The 18,630-nt window shown below is 48.6% G+C and overlaps 1 protein-coding gene across 12 annotated transcripts in view; it reads left to right on the top strand.

Moving 5' to 3' along the window:
* The window catches only part of OSBPL9 (oxysterol binding protein like 9), a 1,355,357-nt gene that overhangs the window by 948,620 nt on the left and 388,107 nt on the right, over positions 1–18,630 (top strand). For all 12 annotated transcript variants that reach the window (XM_085602637.1, XM_085602632.1, XM_085602635.1 and 9 more), the window contains one exon: positions 12,995–13,107. In XM_085602637.1, the coding sequence (XP_085458763.1) occupies positions 12,995–13,107 (113 nt within the window). The remainder of the gene's footprint in view (positions 1–12,994; positions 13,108–18,630) is intronic.

Genomic DNA, 18,630 nt, shown 5'->3' with positions numbered 1-18,630 from the left:
TCACAATCATAGGAAATAATACTTAGGAAACCAGTTCCTACACCCATTTAACAGAACAAATACTTTATAACATAAAATGTGCTACTGCCTTAAATGTAGGAGGGTATACAGGGATGGCTCACCTTAATGAAACAGATTGCGAAGCACCGCTTGTCCCACCGCTGCGTCATTTAGGACTGTAGAATCCAGAAGGTAGTGTCTTGTAAATATGTGTCTACTCTTCCACGTAGCTGCACGGCACATTTCTGGAAGAGATACTCCAGCGAAAATGCTGTAGACGTAGACACAGCCCTCGTTGAGTGGGCCATGACCCTTAAGGATAGTGGTCTGCCAACTTTTAATCACACTTGGGGAAGTTACATTTAAAGGAAAGATAGGTACTATATGTTTGAGGCATGTATGGCAGTAGATACGCATGCTGTGCATACTCCTGCGATCTAGTGTTGGTTACGGATGTGTGCAAGTTGTTTTTCTTCAAAGAAGTTTTTAGAGTCACGAAGTAGAGTGACTCCTCCTCTTGGTGATAACGCGAATGGGCATCAACTTCATTGTTAAATTATTTTCTTTCCGCCAACTGGTTGGGACGTTTGCTTCTGTGCTCCAGTTCGTCACTGTTGCGTACTCTTTTCAGTTCACGTAGTAACTTCCACTCTGTCGGTATTGTCTTTGATTACACATCTTCTTTTCCCTTGCAAATCGACGTTCATATTTCCAATGAGCTGGGTTTGTATCGACCACGGCCCCTCCAGGGCCCAGTCCTGTCTCTATTGTGTCTCTCAAGAATGACTCTCAGTTGATGGAACTTGCTGCCGCACGAAGTACCCTCAGACCGACTTACATCAGGTCTGGAGTCTGTGCCTGTCTCCCGAATACAGCAAATTCAACTGCGACACTTGCCTCTCCTTCCACTCCAAGAAAACTCTTTGCAACCGTTGTGCACATTGCCTCGAGAGTTCGCTTAGGACGATTGATAAAATATACCTTTTCAGACCCAGCGACATGGAGGAGAACAGCCTTAGCCATCGGCTGCAGAGGAAGAGGCCTTCTCTGTTGAAAGCAGCTCCTGATCCGAGTTGGAGATTGACCTGGAGATAGAGGACCGCTTACCTACTCTACCGTCCTTTCAATTAAAAACATGCAGCCCCTCTGGAGCACCAGACAGAGGCTCCGGATTCTCCACTACCTACTGGCCATGTTTGGTGCTGAGCAACTGCTTTGGTCACCCCTCACAGCTCCGGATTGTACCTGAAGAAAGCTTCCAAGCCAAGTGCCTTGGCCCCGACTACTTCAGCGTTGAGCGGAACCTCAGCACTGAGCCGCCACAGAGTCTGCTTCCACTGCCTCCACACTGACTGGACCATTGGCACTGAAACGAAAAACCCTTTTGAAACAGAAAATCGCAAAACCAGATTTAGGCACGACGGTCAAGCCTATCCTCCATTGACTGCAGGAACAGCTGGACTCCATGAAAAAACAACTCGTCACCCAGCCTTATATGGGCTGCATCCTTTCCTGCCTTTTGGCCGTTGCTGCTCAGCCGACCAAAAGTTGTCATCCCAAGAAGCCCTGACCACTCCAGGTCATGTAAAAATACGCAATAAGGCAGATGAGGCTACCAGTCCCGAACCTCTTGTACCACCATCACAACCACCCATTCCACCTCTTTTGCCTTCACCATCCCCACCTCATTCTCCAGGGGACCCACTTCACATTTCACCTCCGGGGTGGGGGAGAGGTGACTTCTGACATTCCTCCACAGGGCGAACGATGGGATACCAAAGTCATTGACCCACTGGGGGACACAGACACTGATCTCTACCTCCCCCTACCCCCTTATGACTCTATATCATATCAGGAACTCATCGGTAGGGACACTTTCTTCCATCAGGTGGAACTTTATAAGGATCCCTTAGAGACGATCTTTCTTTTCAAAACACTTTATTCCACTCACCACTCCACCCAATACCTTCCAAAGATGAAAAGCACGCTTAGACATACCACATAAATTTTTAAAGATGCTGTTAGAGCTAGGATTGTAATGCCTAGGGTGGACAAAAAGTATAAGCCTCCCCATCTGACCCCCATCTATATTCGAGGTCAGCTTTCATCTGACACATTAGTCATTACCATGGCCCTTGAGCTGGCATTACCATGGCCCTTGAGCGGGCAAACTCCCAGGCCAGCGGAGATGCCCCGCCACCAGATAAAGAGAGCAAACAAATTGATGGGTCAGGGAAAAGGGTAGCAGCGCAACCAACCAACCATTGGCGAATTGCAAACTTCATGGGTCTCCTTGAGTGATATGACCGGGCCCACAGGGAGGTTTAGCAAAATCTACTGAACATCCTATCTGATGGTTATCCGCTTTTTAGCCCCCAGGTGTTTCTAACTTTTCGAGAACATTAAAAAAAGACACAGAGATGGCAAAAGCAATGGGATCACGACAAACACCAGCTCCCCGTGGCACCTTTTGCCGCCCCTCCTACTGAGGAGGTTAAAAAATAACCTCCTCTGACACCCCCACCTATTATCAACACATCCAGGGTCAGCAGACAGCTCTCAGGGATTACTTCAAGGGATCCTACTGGGGCAATAAATCCAGAGGAAAGGGTAGTTCCCCAAAAGGAGCTACACCCGTCAACAAGCGCTGACTTCTCTCTTCTTCTTTCCAACCGTATACTACCTGTTGGGGGACGTTTAAAAGATTTTCTACCCATATGGCAGACCGTCACCTCAGACCAGTGGGTGTTGGATATTATCCAACATGGTTGTTGTATGGAGCTCACTTCTAGAACTCCCAACATTCCACCTCGCTCACACAGGGTATCAGTATAACATTATACGCTCCTCAAAGAGGAGGTCAAAGCCCTCCTCCTCAAAGGGGTATAGAACCCATCCCCATCCATCAGCAAGGTATAGGAGTTTTCTCACTATGCTTCCTAGTACCCAAAAAAGGCCTATCACTACAGCGCATTCTGGACCTTAGACCGCTAAAGGACTACATCCTTTTTGAACACTTTCATATGGTAATCCTTCAGGATTGCTTTCCGCTTATTAAGCAAGTCCGCTTCATGGCTGTGCTAGACCTAAAGGACACCCATTTCTACATTCCAAAAGACCCAGCACATCACCAATATCTTAGATTTGTGGTAGGAGGAAGGCACTACCAATTCAAAGTCCTCCCCTTTGGGGTGACTGCCGCACCTCTGATATTCACCAAGAGTTTTGTAGTAATAGCCGCTCACCCGCACAGACAGTACATCCACGTATTCCCATATCTGGACGATTGGCTTGAAGATGCCACTCAACAGTGTCAAAACCACATGCAGATTACAATAGATCTGCTTCATCACCTAGGGTTAACCATCAGTGACACCTAGTCCCGCCTCCAACCCGTAGGAGCTATTCTCCACACACAAATAGGCCTAGCCCAACCCAATTCTGCAAGGATAGTCTTTTCAAAGTCTAATCCCCTTGTTTTAACCAAATCAGCAGCTTAGTCAGGACAGTCAAACACCTCTTAGGCATGATGGCCTCCTGCATAGCCATAATACCTCATGCATGGCTACATATGTCTGTTAGAGGAATGCTTACCTCAACAGTGGTTTCAGACAGAGGATCATTGGGACGATCTAGTGTTGCTAGTCCATTGCACTCATTACTCTCTGTTGTGGTGGAACACCAACAACCTCTTGTGTGCTGGCTTTTCCTCAACACTGTTCCGCACACCATTCTTACAACCGGTGCGTCACTCATGGGACTGGATGCACATTTACAGCTTTGGACAGTGCAGGGTCTGTGGGAGACAAAATACCTGGGTCTCTACATCAACTTCCTAGAGCTTCTAGCTGTTCACCTTTTATTGAAAGCATTCCTACCTTACCTAATAGGCAAGGTTGTCCTAGTCCGGATGAACAGTATGACAGCCATGTATTACCTACAGAAACACGCTCTCCACAACTGTCGCAGCTGTCTCAAACCATTTGGCGTAGGGCTCTCAGTCACAACATCCACCTGTTAGCAGAGTACCTTTCTGTGTTGGACAACGATTTTGCCGAGTAGGAACTCCACCCGCAAGTCCTCCACCATTACTTTCACAAATGGGGTTTCCCTCAAATAGATCTGTTTGCAACCACGGACAACGTAAAATGCCCAAACGTCACCTCCTGGTTCCCTCACACACAGTCCACGGCAATGCACTATGGTTGACTTGGTCAGGGACATTTGCCTACGCTTTTCCTCCTCTCCCTCCATGTGTGGTTTGGAGGCTCAGGCAAATGTATCTTATGCCCATTCTAGTAGTTCCCACATGGGCTCGCCAGCCGTGGTTTAAAACTCTCCTTGACCTTTCCCTAGTTCCCCAGGAGAAGCTCCCCAACAGGCCAGACCTTCTCACCCAGAACCATGGAAAAATCAGGCACCCAGATGCCAAGTCCCTCAACCTAGCGATTTGGCTCTATAGGTCATAAAATTTTGATTCCTAAATCTTTCCCCCTGAGTGCATAAACATTCTCAGGGAAGCCCACAGACCTACCACTCGGGTGTGCTAGTCAGCCAAATTGAAGAGGTTTGTCTGCTATTGTCACTCTAAACAAATTGACCCCCTTAAGGCTACAATACAAAACATTGTAACTTGCTTCATTTTACAGAACTCTGGACTTGCCTTCACTTCTATACAGTTGCATCTAGCCACAGAAGCTGCCTAGCTTCACAGGAGGCAACACATTTCTCTCTTCAGAATGCCAGTAGTTAAGGCCTTTATGAAAGATCTCAAAACAGTGATTCCACTCAGGGTTACCCCTGCACCCTCATGGAATCTTAACATTGTCCTCACATGACTCATGGGCCCTCTATTTGAGCCCCTTCACACTTGCCCTTCAAGTTCTTTCTTGGAAGGTGGCATTTTTAATTGCCATAACCTCACTGAGGCATGTTAGTGAGCCTTAGGCATTAACCTCGGAAGGACCCTTCTTCCAACGCAATAGCGACAGGGTTGTCCTTTACACCAGCCCCAAATTCCTTTCTAAAGTAGTCTCTCTTTTCCATCTCAATCAATCAATTGGCCTTCATGTCCTTTTTCCACAACCAGACTGTTGCGGAACGGGCTCTCCGTACTTAAGATATCTGAAAGAAATACATAGTGATAGATTACTTACCTTAGAATTACCCCCAGGCGTCAGACTGGATCCGGAAAGTTTTCATCAGCAGTACCCTTGTGCATCGGAAGGTTGCGTCGGTCGGCTCTGCGTCCATCGTTGGCATCTTGGTCGCCGAGATGACGTCGCGGCAGCTACTTAGACGCCGCCCTCACGTGCTGACATCAGTTCTTTCTTTTTCCGCGACAGCAAGCGCAGGTCCGGAGAGAGTAGTACCCTAAGTCATTTTTTGACTGTGTTTTTGAGGCTTTTTGTCTCGATTATTTTCAAGTCGATCGACTCCTGGTCTCGTATGGATGCCCGGTTTCAAGTCTTGCGGGCAATGTCATTGGATGATGTCGGTGATGGACCCGCACCGCATGTGTCTCTACTGCCTGGGGCACGACCATGACCCCAAGTCGTGCCCCGACTGCCGGGCCGTGGCACCGAATTCTTTGCGGGAGCGGTCCCGAAAGTTGCTGAAGGTCCGGCAGTCGGCTCCGCGTCGCTCATCGTCCCGGTTCCATGGGAGGTCGAGGGACCGGTCGCGGAGCCATCACCATCGTTCTTCTGGATCGAAGTCTTCGCACTCGGGGTCATGTAAGACGAAGCACAAGAAGTCAAAGAAGCGTCATCGCTCGACGACTTCCCCTCGCTTGTTGCGCGATGCGGCTGAGGGTGCGGGTGGTGCCTCCCCGGCGGCTCCGGCGAAGCCTACGGTGTCGCCGTCGGCCTACCCGCCCTTCCCAGGTCCATCGGCAACTCCAGCCCAGCTGCAGGACTTTCTAGCCTCTTTGGGCCGTCGGGCCCTGCCGTCGCGCCTTTGGGCCCTGTGTGCCCGACTGGGGGTCCTCGCCCTTCACTTTCGGCGGCTCCGGCATCACTGTTGGCTTCGGCCCTGGCGCGGCAGGGCCCCCAAGGATCCAGGCCTGGATCCCGGTCGACGCCGGTTGACCTCCTTACACCTCGACTGACGTCGGCCCCACCGGTACCACCTCCGACATCGCCCGTGGCACCGAACGACGCCGGCCCCGGTTTCAGCCCCAACATGAACACTGAGCCGGAACGGGGTCGCTCGACGCCGATTCCAGCGCCGATGGAGCCTTTCTACCCCTATGTCCGATCTCCGTATTTTCGGCCTGTACATCAGCCTGAGGAGGAATGGGAGGATTGGGAGGGCTCTGAGGACCCTCTCACAGCTCAATGTGAGTATGACCCGGACTGGGTAGAGGAACTGGGGGATACCAGTGGTCTCAACACCTCCCCTGACCTTGGTATGCAAGTTATGCAGTGGTGTTGCGTAGGGCGGCGGAGGCCCTCAACCTCCCTACTGTGGCCGTCAGGACTAACCTCCTGACAGAAGTGCTTCAGCCTGCGGCTACCTCTTGCAGAGCCACTGCTGCCTTTTAATGATGCACTTTGACGTTCTTTTGGACACCTGGTCCAGGCCCAACACAGGGGCTCCTGCGGACAGGAACATGGCCCGATGCCATCGCACGGCCCTGGACGACCCCCTTTTCCTCTCCCAATGCCCCACCCCTGAGAGCTTGGTTGTCCAAGCGCATTCCTTACCGCACCCCCGGATAGGGAATCCAGGAGACTGGAACAATTTGGGAAGAAGATTTTTTCTTCCGCCAGTTCAGGACTACGGTCTGTGAACACCGCATGCCTCTTGGGCCGTTACTCCCACTCTGTATGGGATACGGTGGCGCAAGTGCTGCCTCAGTGTCCGGAGAAGACGCGGACAGTGCTCTTGAAAGCTATTAGTGAGAGGAGAGATGCAGCCAAGTTCACAATACGATGTGGCTTTGACACCGCCGACTCGCTGGGCAGAGCGATTTCCACAACGGTGGCTCTACGCCGCCACGCCTGGCTGAGGACTACTGACTTCTCAGGGGATGTCCAGAAAACCCTGATGGACATGCCTTTTGATGGCATTCCCCTTTTTGGCAACAAGGCAGATAGCACGCTGGAGCGTTTTAAGGACTCACAGGCTACGGCCAAGTCCTTGGGCCTGTCGGCCACTCGCCCTCCTCTGCCTTCTGCTTTTCGCTTCTTTCGTGGCAACGGAAGGGGCGCCCCAGCACGGTCGCTTCAGAGCCACAGGTTGCAGCAGCAGCAGTCTCAGTGTGCCCGCGGACTTGGGAACCACAGAAGTTGTTGCCCTCTTGGCTATGGAGGCCATCGAGCGCATTCCTGAGCCAGAAGTAGGTTGTGGTTGTTATTCCCACTACTTTCTGGTGCCCAAGAAGGACAAGGGCCTGCGTACTATCTTAGACCTCCGAAACGTGAACCGCTTTGTTTGGAAGGAGAAGTTCAAGATTTTAACTCTGGCGCAGGTTTTGTCTGCACCGACCCTGGAGAATGGATGGTAGCGTTTGATCTGCAGAACGCGTATTTCCATATTCCCGTCCTGCCGGCCCACCGGCGTTACCTGCGGTTTACGGTAGGCCATGAGCATTTTCAGTTTACCATGCTCCCCTTTGGCCTTACCAGCGCCCCTCAGGTGTTCACGAAAGTGATGGCGGTGGTCGCAGCTCATCTGCGCAGATCAGGGGTTCCAGTCTTCCCCTATCTCGACGACTGGCTGTTGAAGGCGGGATCGCCCCAGACAGTCATCTCCCACCTCCAGACTACGGCCAACCCCCTGCATTTGCTGGGGTTCTCCATCAATGTGCCAAGGTTGCACCTGATTCCCTCTCAGAAGCTCTTCATCATCGGAGCGGTTCTGGATACAACGCTCTTTCGGCTCTATCCTCCCGAATGACGAATCCAGGATATTCAGGCTCTGATTCCGATCTTTCTGCCTCTGTCCTGGGTTTCGGTCTGGCTGGCCCTGATGCTGCTGGGCCTCATGGCCTCCTGCATCCTGCTGACCAATCATGCCAGATGGCATATGCGGGCTCTGCAGTGGGGCCTGAAGTTTCAGTGGGCGCAGCACCAGGGGAACCTGTCCGAGTCCGTGCAGATCTCGGAGGGCACTGCAAGACAGTTGAAGTGGTGGCTCACAAACCGGCATTGGGTCAAAGGCAGATCCCTCTCCCTTCCCCAACCAGAGCAAATAGTACTGATGGATGCGTCCCTCCTGGGATGGGGCGGTCCCATGGGGGAGGCGGAGATCAGAGGCATCTGGTCTCCGGCGGATTCCCGGCTCCATATCAACCTTCTGGAGCTTCGGGCGATCCGACTTGCACTGAAGGCATTCCTTCACAGTGTTCGGGGAAGAGTAGTGCAGGTGTTCACGGACAACACCACCGCCATGTGGTAGCAAACAAGGCGGGGTGGGGTCGTGGACCCTATGTCAGGAGGCCCTGCGCCTGTGGACATGGCTGGAACATCAGGGTATTTCCCTGGTGGTTCAACACCTGGCAGGTTCACTGAACGCCAGGGCGAGCGAACTCAGCGCAGATGCATGATGGACCACGAATGGCGTCTTCACTTGGACGTGGCGTAAGGTCTCTTTCAACAGTGGGGAGAGACTTGGTTAGATCTATTCGCCACCGAAGAGAACGCGCAATGTCAGCACTTCTGCTCATTTGAATTTTCAAAGTGACACTCGCTAGGCGACGCTTTTCGTCGTAAGTGGAGTTGAGGTCTGTTGTACGCCTTTCCGCCTATACCACTTCTACCCAGAGTGCTGAAGAAGATCAGGCGCGACCGGTCCCAAGTCATTCTTGTGGTTCCGGACTGGGCTCGAAGAGTATGGTATCCCGACCTACTCAGCATGTTAATCGATCCCCCGATCCGACTGCCTCTTCGGGAGGATCTTCTGTCGCAGCAGCAGGGGATGTTCTTCCACCTGAACCTGTCCAGTCTCCACCTCCTTTCGTGGAGATTGAGCGGCGGCAGTTGTTTTCTTTTGACTTGCTTCCTGAAGTTTTTAATGTTAGTCTGACGGCCAGGCGGCCCTCCACTAAGTTGGTATGCGCCTGCAGGTGGAACAGATTTGTGGCATGGTGCACAGCAAAGGCTGTGGATCCCCTTTCTGCCCCTCTTTCAGAAGTTCTTCTGTTTCTTCTTTCCTTGGCCCAGCAGGGCTCTGCTCTGGGCACTGTCAAGGGCTACCTTTCTGCTATTTCGGCTTTTCTCAGGCTCCCTGATCAGCCCTCTCTTTTCAAGCCCCTGTTGTAAATCGATTTCTCAAAGGCATTACTCACCTTTTCCCTCATATTCCTTTTGTGATGCTTGTGGGACTTGAACCTGGTTCTAACATATTTTAATGTGCACTCCCTTTGAGCCTCTTCACAACTGTCCTCTTCGTCTGCTAACCGTGAAGACTGCTTTTCTGGTAGCCATCACCTCTGCTAGGGGAGTGAGTGAGTTCCAGGCTCTTGTATGCCTCCTTTTCCATCTTTCCATTCGGACAGTGAGCTCAGGACACGTCCATCTTTTCTGCCAAAAGTTGTCACTGCCTTTCACATCGGGCAGACCATCACTTTGCCTACCTTCTTTCCACCTCCGCTTCCTTCTAGAGAGGAAGAGAGGCTCTACCGTCTGGACCCAAAACGTGTGCTCTCGTTTCATTTGAACCGCACACACAGTTCCGGGTGGATGACCAGCTCTTTGTTGGCCACGTTGGCGCCAAAAAAGGTCGGGCAGTACACAAGCGGATTGTCTCCCGATGGGTCGTCTTGTGTATTAAAGCCTGTTATTCTCTGGCTAAAAAGGAAACTCTGTTGGGGCTGCGCGCCCATTCCACCAGTGTGACTGCAGCCACTACCACTTTGGGATGAGGTTTCTTCCTGCTAGACATCTGTCAGGCACCTACGTGGGCCTCGCTGGTGTGATCTTGGTTCGCAGACCCACCACCGGGGTTGGTATTGCTGGGTTATCTATTCTAAGGTAAGGAATCCATCACTATGTGTTTCTTTCAGATGAACAGGTTACTTCCCTTTGGTAACGATATATCTGTAAGAAACATTAGTAGTGATAGATTACTTACCGCCCCACCCAACCTCCCGAACTGATTTATAGGTTTGTTATACCTTTCATGGCCCTTGTTTCAAGGCACCAGTGGTCAGTATCTTGCATGGCTCTTCGTTTTCTGGCGTGGAAAATCGTGTACAGAACTGATGTGAGCGCGCGAGTGCGGCGTCTAAGTAGCTGCCGCGACATCATCTCAGTGACCACGGCGCCAACGACGGACAAGGAGCCGCACAACGCCACCTTCCGATGCCCAGGGATACTGCTGACAAAAACTTTCCGGATCCAGTCTGACGCCCGGGGGTAATTCTAAGGTAAGGAATATATCACTACTAATGTTTCCTACAGATATATCGTTACCGAAGGTAAGTAACTTGTTCGTCCAGAGTACCCCCATGTACTACATTGATAGGACTAAAATGTTTAGAAAGACTCAACAACCTTTTGTTGCTTTCTCCCAACCTCATAAGGAAAGGCTGTATCCAAATCGGACATTGCCAGATGGATAATTAAATGCATTCAAACACGTTATGCTAAAGCTAAAAGAACTTCACCTGCTCCTCCTAGAGCACACTTTACTCGAAAGAAAGGAGGTTCAGTGGCCTTCCGGGGGAATATCCCAATATCCGACATTAGTACAGCAGCTACCTGGTCTACACCACACACTTTTATTAAACAATATTGTGTGGATGTTCTAGCATACCAACAAACTAACATGGGTCTGGTAGTGCTACATACACTTTTCCAAACAAATGCAACACCCACAGGTTAGAGACCTCTGCTTTGGAGGACAGCCACACATGCCTCGATCCGAAAATGTTACTTGTCCTGTAAGCATCTGTTCGTGGCATGTAGTGCTGTAGATTCACATGCGCACACCCTCGTCCCTAGACAAGTGTGGCTGTTGCAGTTTTCTCCTGATATCTTTTTCCTTTCTTAGCACTTTGTTTCACACTCCATACTCACCCGCCGTGTGGGAAAACAGTCTAACACTGAAGTTGATTCCCATTTGCATTATCACCAAGAGGAGGAGTCACCCTTCTTGTGACTTGATAAACGTTTTAGAAGAAAAACAACTTTCACACATCCAAACCCAAAACTAGATGGCAGAGTATGCACAGCATGCGAATCTAAAGCACTGCATGCCATGAACAGATGCTTACAGGGTAAGTGAAATGTTCCTTTCTGTTAATTACTGACTTCGATCTTTCTTGAAAATTAAATGATTACCGAAGCCAATTACTTCTTTGCGTCTTAGTGAGATTGCGCACTAAAAATTCTTGAACATAAGATGGCGTCATACTGGTTGTAGTTTTACACTTTTGGCAGCGCTTCAGCTGGCCAACTTCTCTCAACATGCAGAACAACTGCTCTGTACATTTGCTGCATGTGCTTTATCTTAGCTGTCAGCTTGTTGGTGATAACCTTGTCACCCTACAGCTTGGTCTATTGCAATTTGGTGATTATTATCTGATGGTGTGAAATGTGAAATAGAAGTATCTTCTGCATCCACTATATCAGAAAACAGTCAAGAGTATGCCCGTTATCATTAGTATGAGCTGTACAACAGCCTCTAATTTTGGATTGAAGATTAAACAAAGAAAAAGGTAACAATTTTCTTTTGCCACTGAAAAGCAGGCCCATTTATGGAATAAACCTTGTCTAATCTCTAGGATGCCTATGCTTGGAGGAAGGTTCATAGTTCAAGATTATAAGTATCCCCACGCCTTTGTCCAGTGTGCGAGAGAAAATGTTCAACATCAAAAACTTAGAACTCCTCTCCTCTATTGACTCCCTGTGAACATTGTGTTTAGATTTTAAAACTGAAAGGACATAATAAACTAAGGTTCTTTTCACTGGCCTAAGGACATCACAGTGTCCCTTAGGTGCCACTTCTTTTGGTCTGGATGGACCCCAGACTTGCAGACTGTCCTTGATGTAATCAAATCTCTACAATGGGCACCCTGCAGGAATTTGATTAGATGAAGAATACACTTAATACCCTAGACTGACACTAATTGTGATAGAGCCAGCCTAGCATTCCAATCCCAGGACTTTACTCCATTATCCTGGCACCTAGCCTGTCAAAATAGGTATAAAAATGGTGATTTGAATGGGAAACATTCTCTACATGTTTACTGTCCTCTGACGCAGGAACGTCGTAATCCCCTCCTACCCTATAGAGGAACTCTATCGGCTGCACACATATAACACAGTTTTCTTCCACCCTGACATTCAAACCTCAAGCATAAGGCTGAGAAGAGGCCTGGAGATAGATAACATGCACAAGCAGGCTTGAAGAGGCCAGCGGCATCGATGGAGTCACTTTAGAAACACCATTGATGCCAGAGAGACTGGTCTCGCACTTCTGGGGTGTTGAAAGACTCCAGATACAGTATTATGTTTTGGGTTATATCAAGAGTAACACAAAACTTTGCCCTAAATCTGCTCCCATTTTTAACCCAAGCTCCACTGTGAGTCTGCATACATTCGGTCGAGCCTTGAGTACCCACCCCCATGCACCGCACTGTTGCTGCCACGCCTTTCAAATGCCTTGAAGTTTGTTCAGGATGGGCCAGCTGGACACGTTTAGGATTCGGAATTATTCAGTAGTAACTGCATTAAAATTATTTTTACCACTTAAACAACATTCAATTAGTCATTCTGGCATTGTTACTTTTCAATTTAATGATTCAAAAAGATGAATGCCTAACATGTCCATGATATGTTTGTAAGTTTCTGTTTTTTTTCATAAGGGAAGACCATGTTTCTTTAATATGCACTAGCAGATTTGATAATTTGTGGGAAATGCTCCATTGGATTTCTTGTGCCTTTCAGCTTGCTTATTCAGTTTACACTGTTTATTAAGTAAAAGCTGTGTAATGTTTCTATGAAAGTTGTCATTTGGGTCTCCTGATTTGTTGCCCATTTTTTAGTTCCTCAGGTTCTGCAGATGTGCTAACACATAGCAGCACAGGAACTAGTCTAAAACGGCCGGACACAACAGAATCCCTTGACTCGTCCATATCTAATGGCACAAATGATGCAGGTATGTGCACACACATAGATAAATAGAAAGTTTAACCTGTAAACTTACTAAGCAGAATGAATTAAACCGGATCTCTAGCAGAGTAAAGCTGAACTATGTGTCTTGATTTGGAAATTTACCATGGATTTAATCCCATACATTTCACCTCCCAAATCTCACCCACCTAAAACAAAACGGCCAGAACACCTTGGTGCATCTCTGTCTCGCTTATGGAATACCAGAACAGGGTGCTTCTTTTAGATTTAGCACTTTTGTTTCGGATAAATAGGTTGGCTGAAATATTTAATCAAAGGCAGGATGGTGTGCAGAGTGAGCTATTTGATTTGTAGAGTTCATGGAATTCTATGTTAATCTTCAGCCCAGTCCATTCACAGTGTCAAAAAAGATGCAGTTATATATCCTTTATGAACTCTGCAGAAAGTCAGTCTTTTTTTTTCTCAGAATCTTCAGAATTTAGTCTACCTTTACATTCCATCTCATGCAAGTTTTGACTTTCTGAGACTGCTTCCAGATTTCAGCTTGAAGAGATGTGGTGGTTGCTTTTAAAATAATAATTATTTTAAAAAATACGAGATGCCTGCAGATCCTTGGCACTAGGAAGTAAAGTGCCCTGTGTCATGCTTTACAAGCTATTTGTGAAAACAGGACCTACTTGTACAAACCACCTATAACTGAGGGCAATAATCGGTATAGGAAAAAGTGTTTCTTAGTGACTTAATGAAGAAGATTGATCCCTCAAAACAGCACACCGATATTTGCAGTGGCTCCCAAATTCTTGTTCTCCTGCTTTCCCGATTGACTTGCAAAACAAAATAAGGGCCTGGAGCTAAGGTAATTCATGCTGGCCAGTGCAGCTTACTCCACCTACTACCACTGCCAAATGTCAGCGACACTGTTGCCAAAAAATTATCCCACTTTAACTATTATGCCAGGTTGGATTACTTGGTCTCATACAAAGCAGCAAAAGTGGCCTAGGCATTAAACTTTACTGTATACTGGATTTCTAAACATTATTCGGACGTAATCTTCACAAAAATAATCTGAAAGGGCCAGTTAGTTGTAGACTCCTTACCTTAGAATTTCCCCCAGGCATCAGAATGGATCCGGAGATTTTTCTTATCAGTACCCCTGCACGTCTGTAGCTGGCGTCGGTTGAATCCGCGTTCGGCGTTGTGGTCGCCGGGATGACGTTGTGGTGCCTACTTAGACGCCGCCCCTGCGTGCTGATGGACCAGTTTCATGCCTTGCGACGAACGCCTGTGACGAACGCGCGCCTAGTTTGTCTGTGGTGTCAGGAACGCAACCACAACCTGCATCGTTCCTGGTCTCGTTTGAAAGAAAGGTCTCGAGGCTGTTCGCGGAGCCCCCACTCCTTGTTGCACTCCAAGTTGTCAAGGTCTTTGAGTAAGCCGAAACACAAGAAGGCGGCGAAGAAGCACACTCGTTCTTCACCTTCTCCGTGCAACGTGGGATTCGGAGCGTTGTTGCTCAAAGGCTCTGTCTACGGTGCCTGATTCAGAGACGACAACGCCACACCTCCCCCCTTTTCTGGGAGTTGGAGCATCCCCTACCCAACTCTGCAAATTTTATGAGGCCTTACACCTAGTCTTTGGGCAGCCTTACACCGCCGGGGCGCTTTAAGGCCCCGTGGAGCGGGTCGTGGTCCTGGACCTTCGATGCCTGTGGCTCCGACGCTGGAGGACCCTGCGGCTTCAGGCCTGGATCCGGATCGACGGCGTTCGATCTCACTCGACCTTTCCCAGCGACGATGCCCCCGGAGCCAGCTGTGCCCCTGGTCGGCGCCAACCCCATCCTCCTCCCCGAGATGGAGCCGGGCTGATGACAGAACCGACTCCGGAGGGTACTTTTGTTCACCTGTTCATCTCTGGTGTTCCCTACCACTCATATGGTGGTGATGAGGACTAGGAGGGGTCACTGGACTCTTTAACAGACCAACTTGAAGAACCGGACTGGCAAGAGGACCTGGGTGACGCCAGTGGTCTGGACACTTCCCCAGACCTTGAAATGCTTTTTTCTGTCGCAGCAGCAGGGGATGGTTCTTCACCCGAACCTGTTCAGCCTCCACCTGCTTGCGTGGTGAGCGGGGACAGTTGACAGCTTTTGACCTTCAGTCCGAAGTTTGTTTTGTCATCTTGGCAGCCAGGCATCCCTCCACTAAATCGGTATACGCCTGTAGATGGAAAAAGTTTGTGGCATGGTGCACAGCAAAGGCTGTGGACCCTCTTTCTGCCCCTCTTTCAGAGGTCCTCTTGTACATACTTTCCTTGGCACAGCAGAGCTCTGCCCTGGCACTCTCAAAGGCTACTTGCTGCTATCTCTGCTTTTCTTCGGCTGCTAGATCAGCCATCCTTCTTAAAGTCCCCTATTGTAAATAGGTTCATTAAGGGCATTACTCCTCTCTTTCCTGCATCTCATTTCACAATTCCCCAGTGGGACTTGAATCTTGTTCTAACTTATCTCATGTGTGCTCCCTTCAAGCCTCTTCACAACTGTCCTCCCAGGCTCCTCACTCTGAAGACTGCTCTCCTTGTCGCCATCACCTCTGCTCACTGAGTGAGTGAGCTTCAGGCTCTGTCTTCCAATCTCCCTTTCTTCCCTGTGCATCCAGACAAAGTGGTGCTTAGGACAAGGCCTTTGTTCCTTCCTAAAGTGGTACACCAATTCATGTAGGACAGTTGATCCTTTTGCCCACCTTTTTCCCACCTCCACACCCTTCCAAGGAGGAGGAGGAGAGACTCCACCATCTAGACCCTAAACGTGCGCTGTCCTTCTACCTTGACCGCCTTAAATATTTCCGGGTGCATGTTCAACTCTTTGTTGGTTATGTAGATGACAAGAAAGGCCGGGCTGTTCAAAACTTGCCATCCCTCGGTGAGTTGTTCTTTGCATAAAAATCTGCTACACTTTAGCGAAGAAAGATCCGTGCTCATTCCACAAGGCAACCACTGCATTGGCACGTGGAGTCCCACTCCTTGATAACTGCCAGGCGGCACCGTGGGCATCTCTGCACACGTTCACTAGACATTACTGTCTGGACAGCCCAGTCTGGAGAGACGGCTATTTTGCCCATTCGGTCCTCCAGGACTTTCAGGTGTGAACTTGTTTTGCAGACCGTCCCCCGGGGCTTGTATTGCTGGGGTATGTATTCTAAGGTAAGAAATCTACAACTAACTGCCTCTTTCAGAAGAACAAATTACTTGCGTTCGGTAACGATGTATCTGTAAGAGACATAGGTTAGTTTTAGATTCCTTACAGCCCCACCCATCCTCCCCGCTTGTCGAAGTGACTTCTAGGGACAGGATCTCCATTACAGGGCCCTAGAGGCACAAACGCGTTGTTAGGTAATTTCTTCACCTTGTTTGATGATTTGGATGAGGAGTGTTGAAATCAAAGATATCCGTAAAGAAGAGAACACAGTTTTGTTTTGAGCGCACTGATCTAAACGCATTGTCCTCAACAATATTTAAAGCCCCTGAAGAAGGGATTGTTTAATCCCGAAATGCATTGGACAACTGATGTCACAGACGTTTAAGCTGTTTATTAGGATAATGTTTTGTTTACATGACCGACTGTGTTACAATGAATTCATGAGAATGTACACCATGAATTTATGTAGATTGTGAGCATGTCATTAAAATGCAAGGTTCTAAACATAAAGAGCTATTGATAAAAATTGTTTCCTTAGATTACTGTGAGTATGTGAAAAGTGAATAGTCGCTGTGCAACCAGTCATCGAGTGAAGATTCACTCGCTTATATTGTCTATTACTCAGGAGGATTGGCTACCTCCAACGGGGTTGCACGCATAGCAGTATATTTGTGATAAGAGTTGTTATTTTAGAAGAAAGGTGTGCACAACTACATTCATACACTGATCATAGCACCAGTGGTCGGTGTCTTTCATGGCTCTGCGCGGAAAGTCATGTCAGAACTGATGTCAGTGGTCAGGGGCGGCGTTTAGGTAGGCAGCGCAACGTGATCCGGGTGACCATGACGCCGACGGCGGACTCGCAGTCGACTGACGCCATCTACTGATGTGCAGGGATACTGCTAAGAGAAGTCTCCAGATCCAGTCTGACACTTGGGGGGAATTCTTTGGTAAGGATTCTACAACTAACTATCTCTTACAGACACATCGTTACCGAAGGTAAGTAACTTTTTCGACAGCGCCACTATGTGGTGACTTTCAGAAATACGTGCTGGTGATGAGAAATGAGTAATTGCCGAGCACCAGCAAATACCAGCATAAATTAAGCGCTGATTCTACCTGATCCATCCGATATTGTGGCTGTTTTTGTTTGCGGCCATCTTACTCTGAGTTAGACGTAATCCTGCGATTTAGATCGGCCAAATATATGGCCATGCCCTTGCCTGAATGATCTTTATTTTTATTTCTGGCCCTGAGTAATGTTTTGGCTGGAAAATTCTTAGTCCTGATGATGTCCCTGCACCCATTCTTTGGTCAGAACACAGTTGACATTGAGGCAGTTGGGTTTAATCATTCCATCCATGTTTTTACGCAGATATCCTCTACAAACAGAGCTTACTCTCTTTGTTGAGTGCCTTCATGTTCATTGTTTTAAACACTGTTTTTTGTTGTTACTGTTTTTTCTCAACATTGTGTGGTCACCGGAGCACTATTGTCAGAAATTAAACATTCTATTCTTTGGGCTGAAGTACTTATCATTTCTCTTATTAATTCATGTCTAATCTGTGCGACTAAGCAATTGTAAATGACCTACAGATTATCAATCAATCAAGGAAATTGTCGGCGCACTACTCACCCGTGATTGTCTCAAGGCACTAGGGGGTGGAGGGATTTAGGCAGCTCTGTGCAGTCGAAGAGCCAGGTCTTGAGTGTCTTCCTGCAGATGTTCAGGGAAAGGGGGGGGTCTGATGTTGATCGGCAGTTCGTTCCAGGTCTTGGCCGTGATGTAGGAGAAAGCTCTTCCCCCTTTTCTGGCACTGCGGATCCGCAGGATTACGGCGAGGGCGAAGTGGGCCGATCTGAGGTTTCACTTGGGTGCATGGAAGGAGATTCTCTCGTTGAGGTATTTGGGTCCGGTGTTGTGAAGGCATTCGTAGACGTGGGTGAGTATATTGAAGATGATTCTCTTTTCTGTGGGGAGCCAGTGGAGGTTCTGCAGGTGTTGAGGGATGCCGTGGACGAGTCTGGTTGCGGTGTTCTGTATGGTCTGGAGTTTGCAGGGCAGGGACTTGTTGATCCCGATGTAGAGGGCGTTTCCGTAGTCCAGTCTGCTGTTAATGAGTGCGTGGGTGACTGTCTTCCTTGATTTGTGGGGATCCATTTGAAGGTCTTTATAACTCGCAAGCACTGTTCACAAAATGACCACATTCGAAATCTTTTTTCAGCTTAGTGTTTTTTTCTTCCAAAAGCTATACAAATAAACAGAATCACACAGACAAAAACTGAGATCCTCATTCTGCAGTGGCCCACGCTTGCTATAAACTCTGTGTGCTAATGTGGACCCCCATAGGTGAA

The sequence above is a fragment of the Triturus cristatus genome, chromosome 4_2 (assembly GCF_964204655.1).
Source record: "Triturus cristatus chromosome 4_2, aTriCri1.1, whole genome shotgun sequence".
NCBI lineage: Eukaryota > Metazoa > Chordata > Amphibia > Caudata > Salamandridae > Triturus > Triturus cristatus.
The sequence above is the reverse complement of the archived record's forward strand: the minus strand, read 5'-3'. Positions and strand labels throughout refer to the sequence as shown.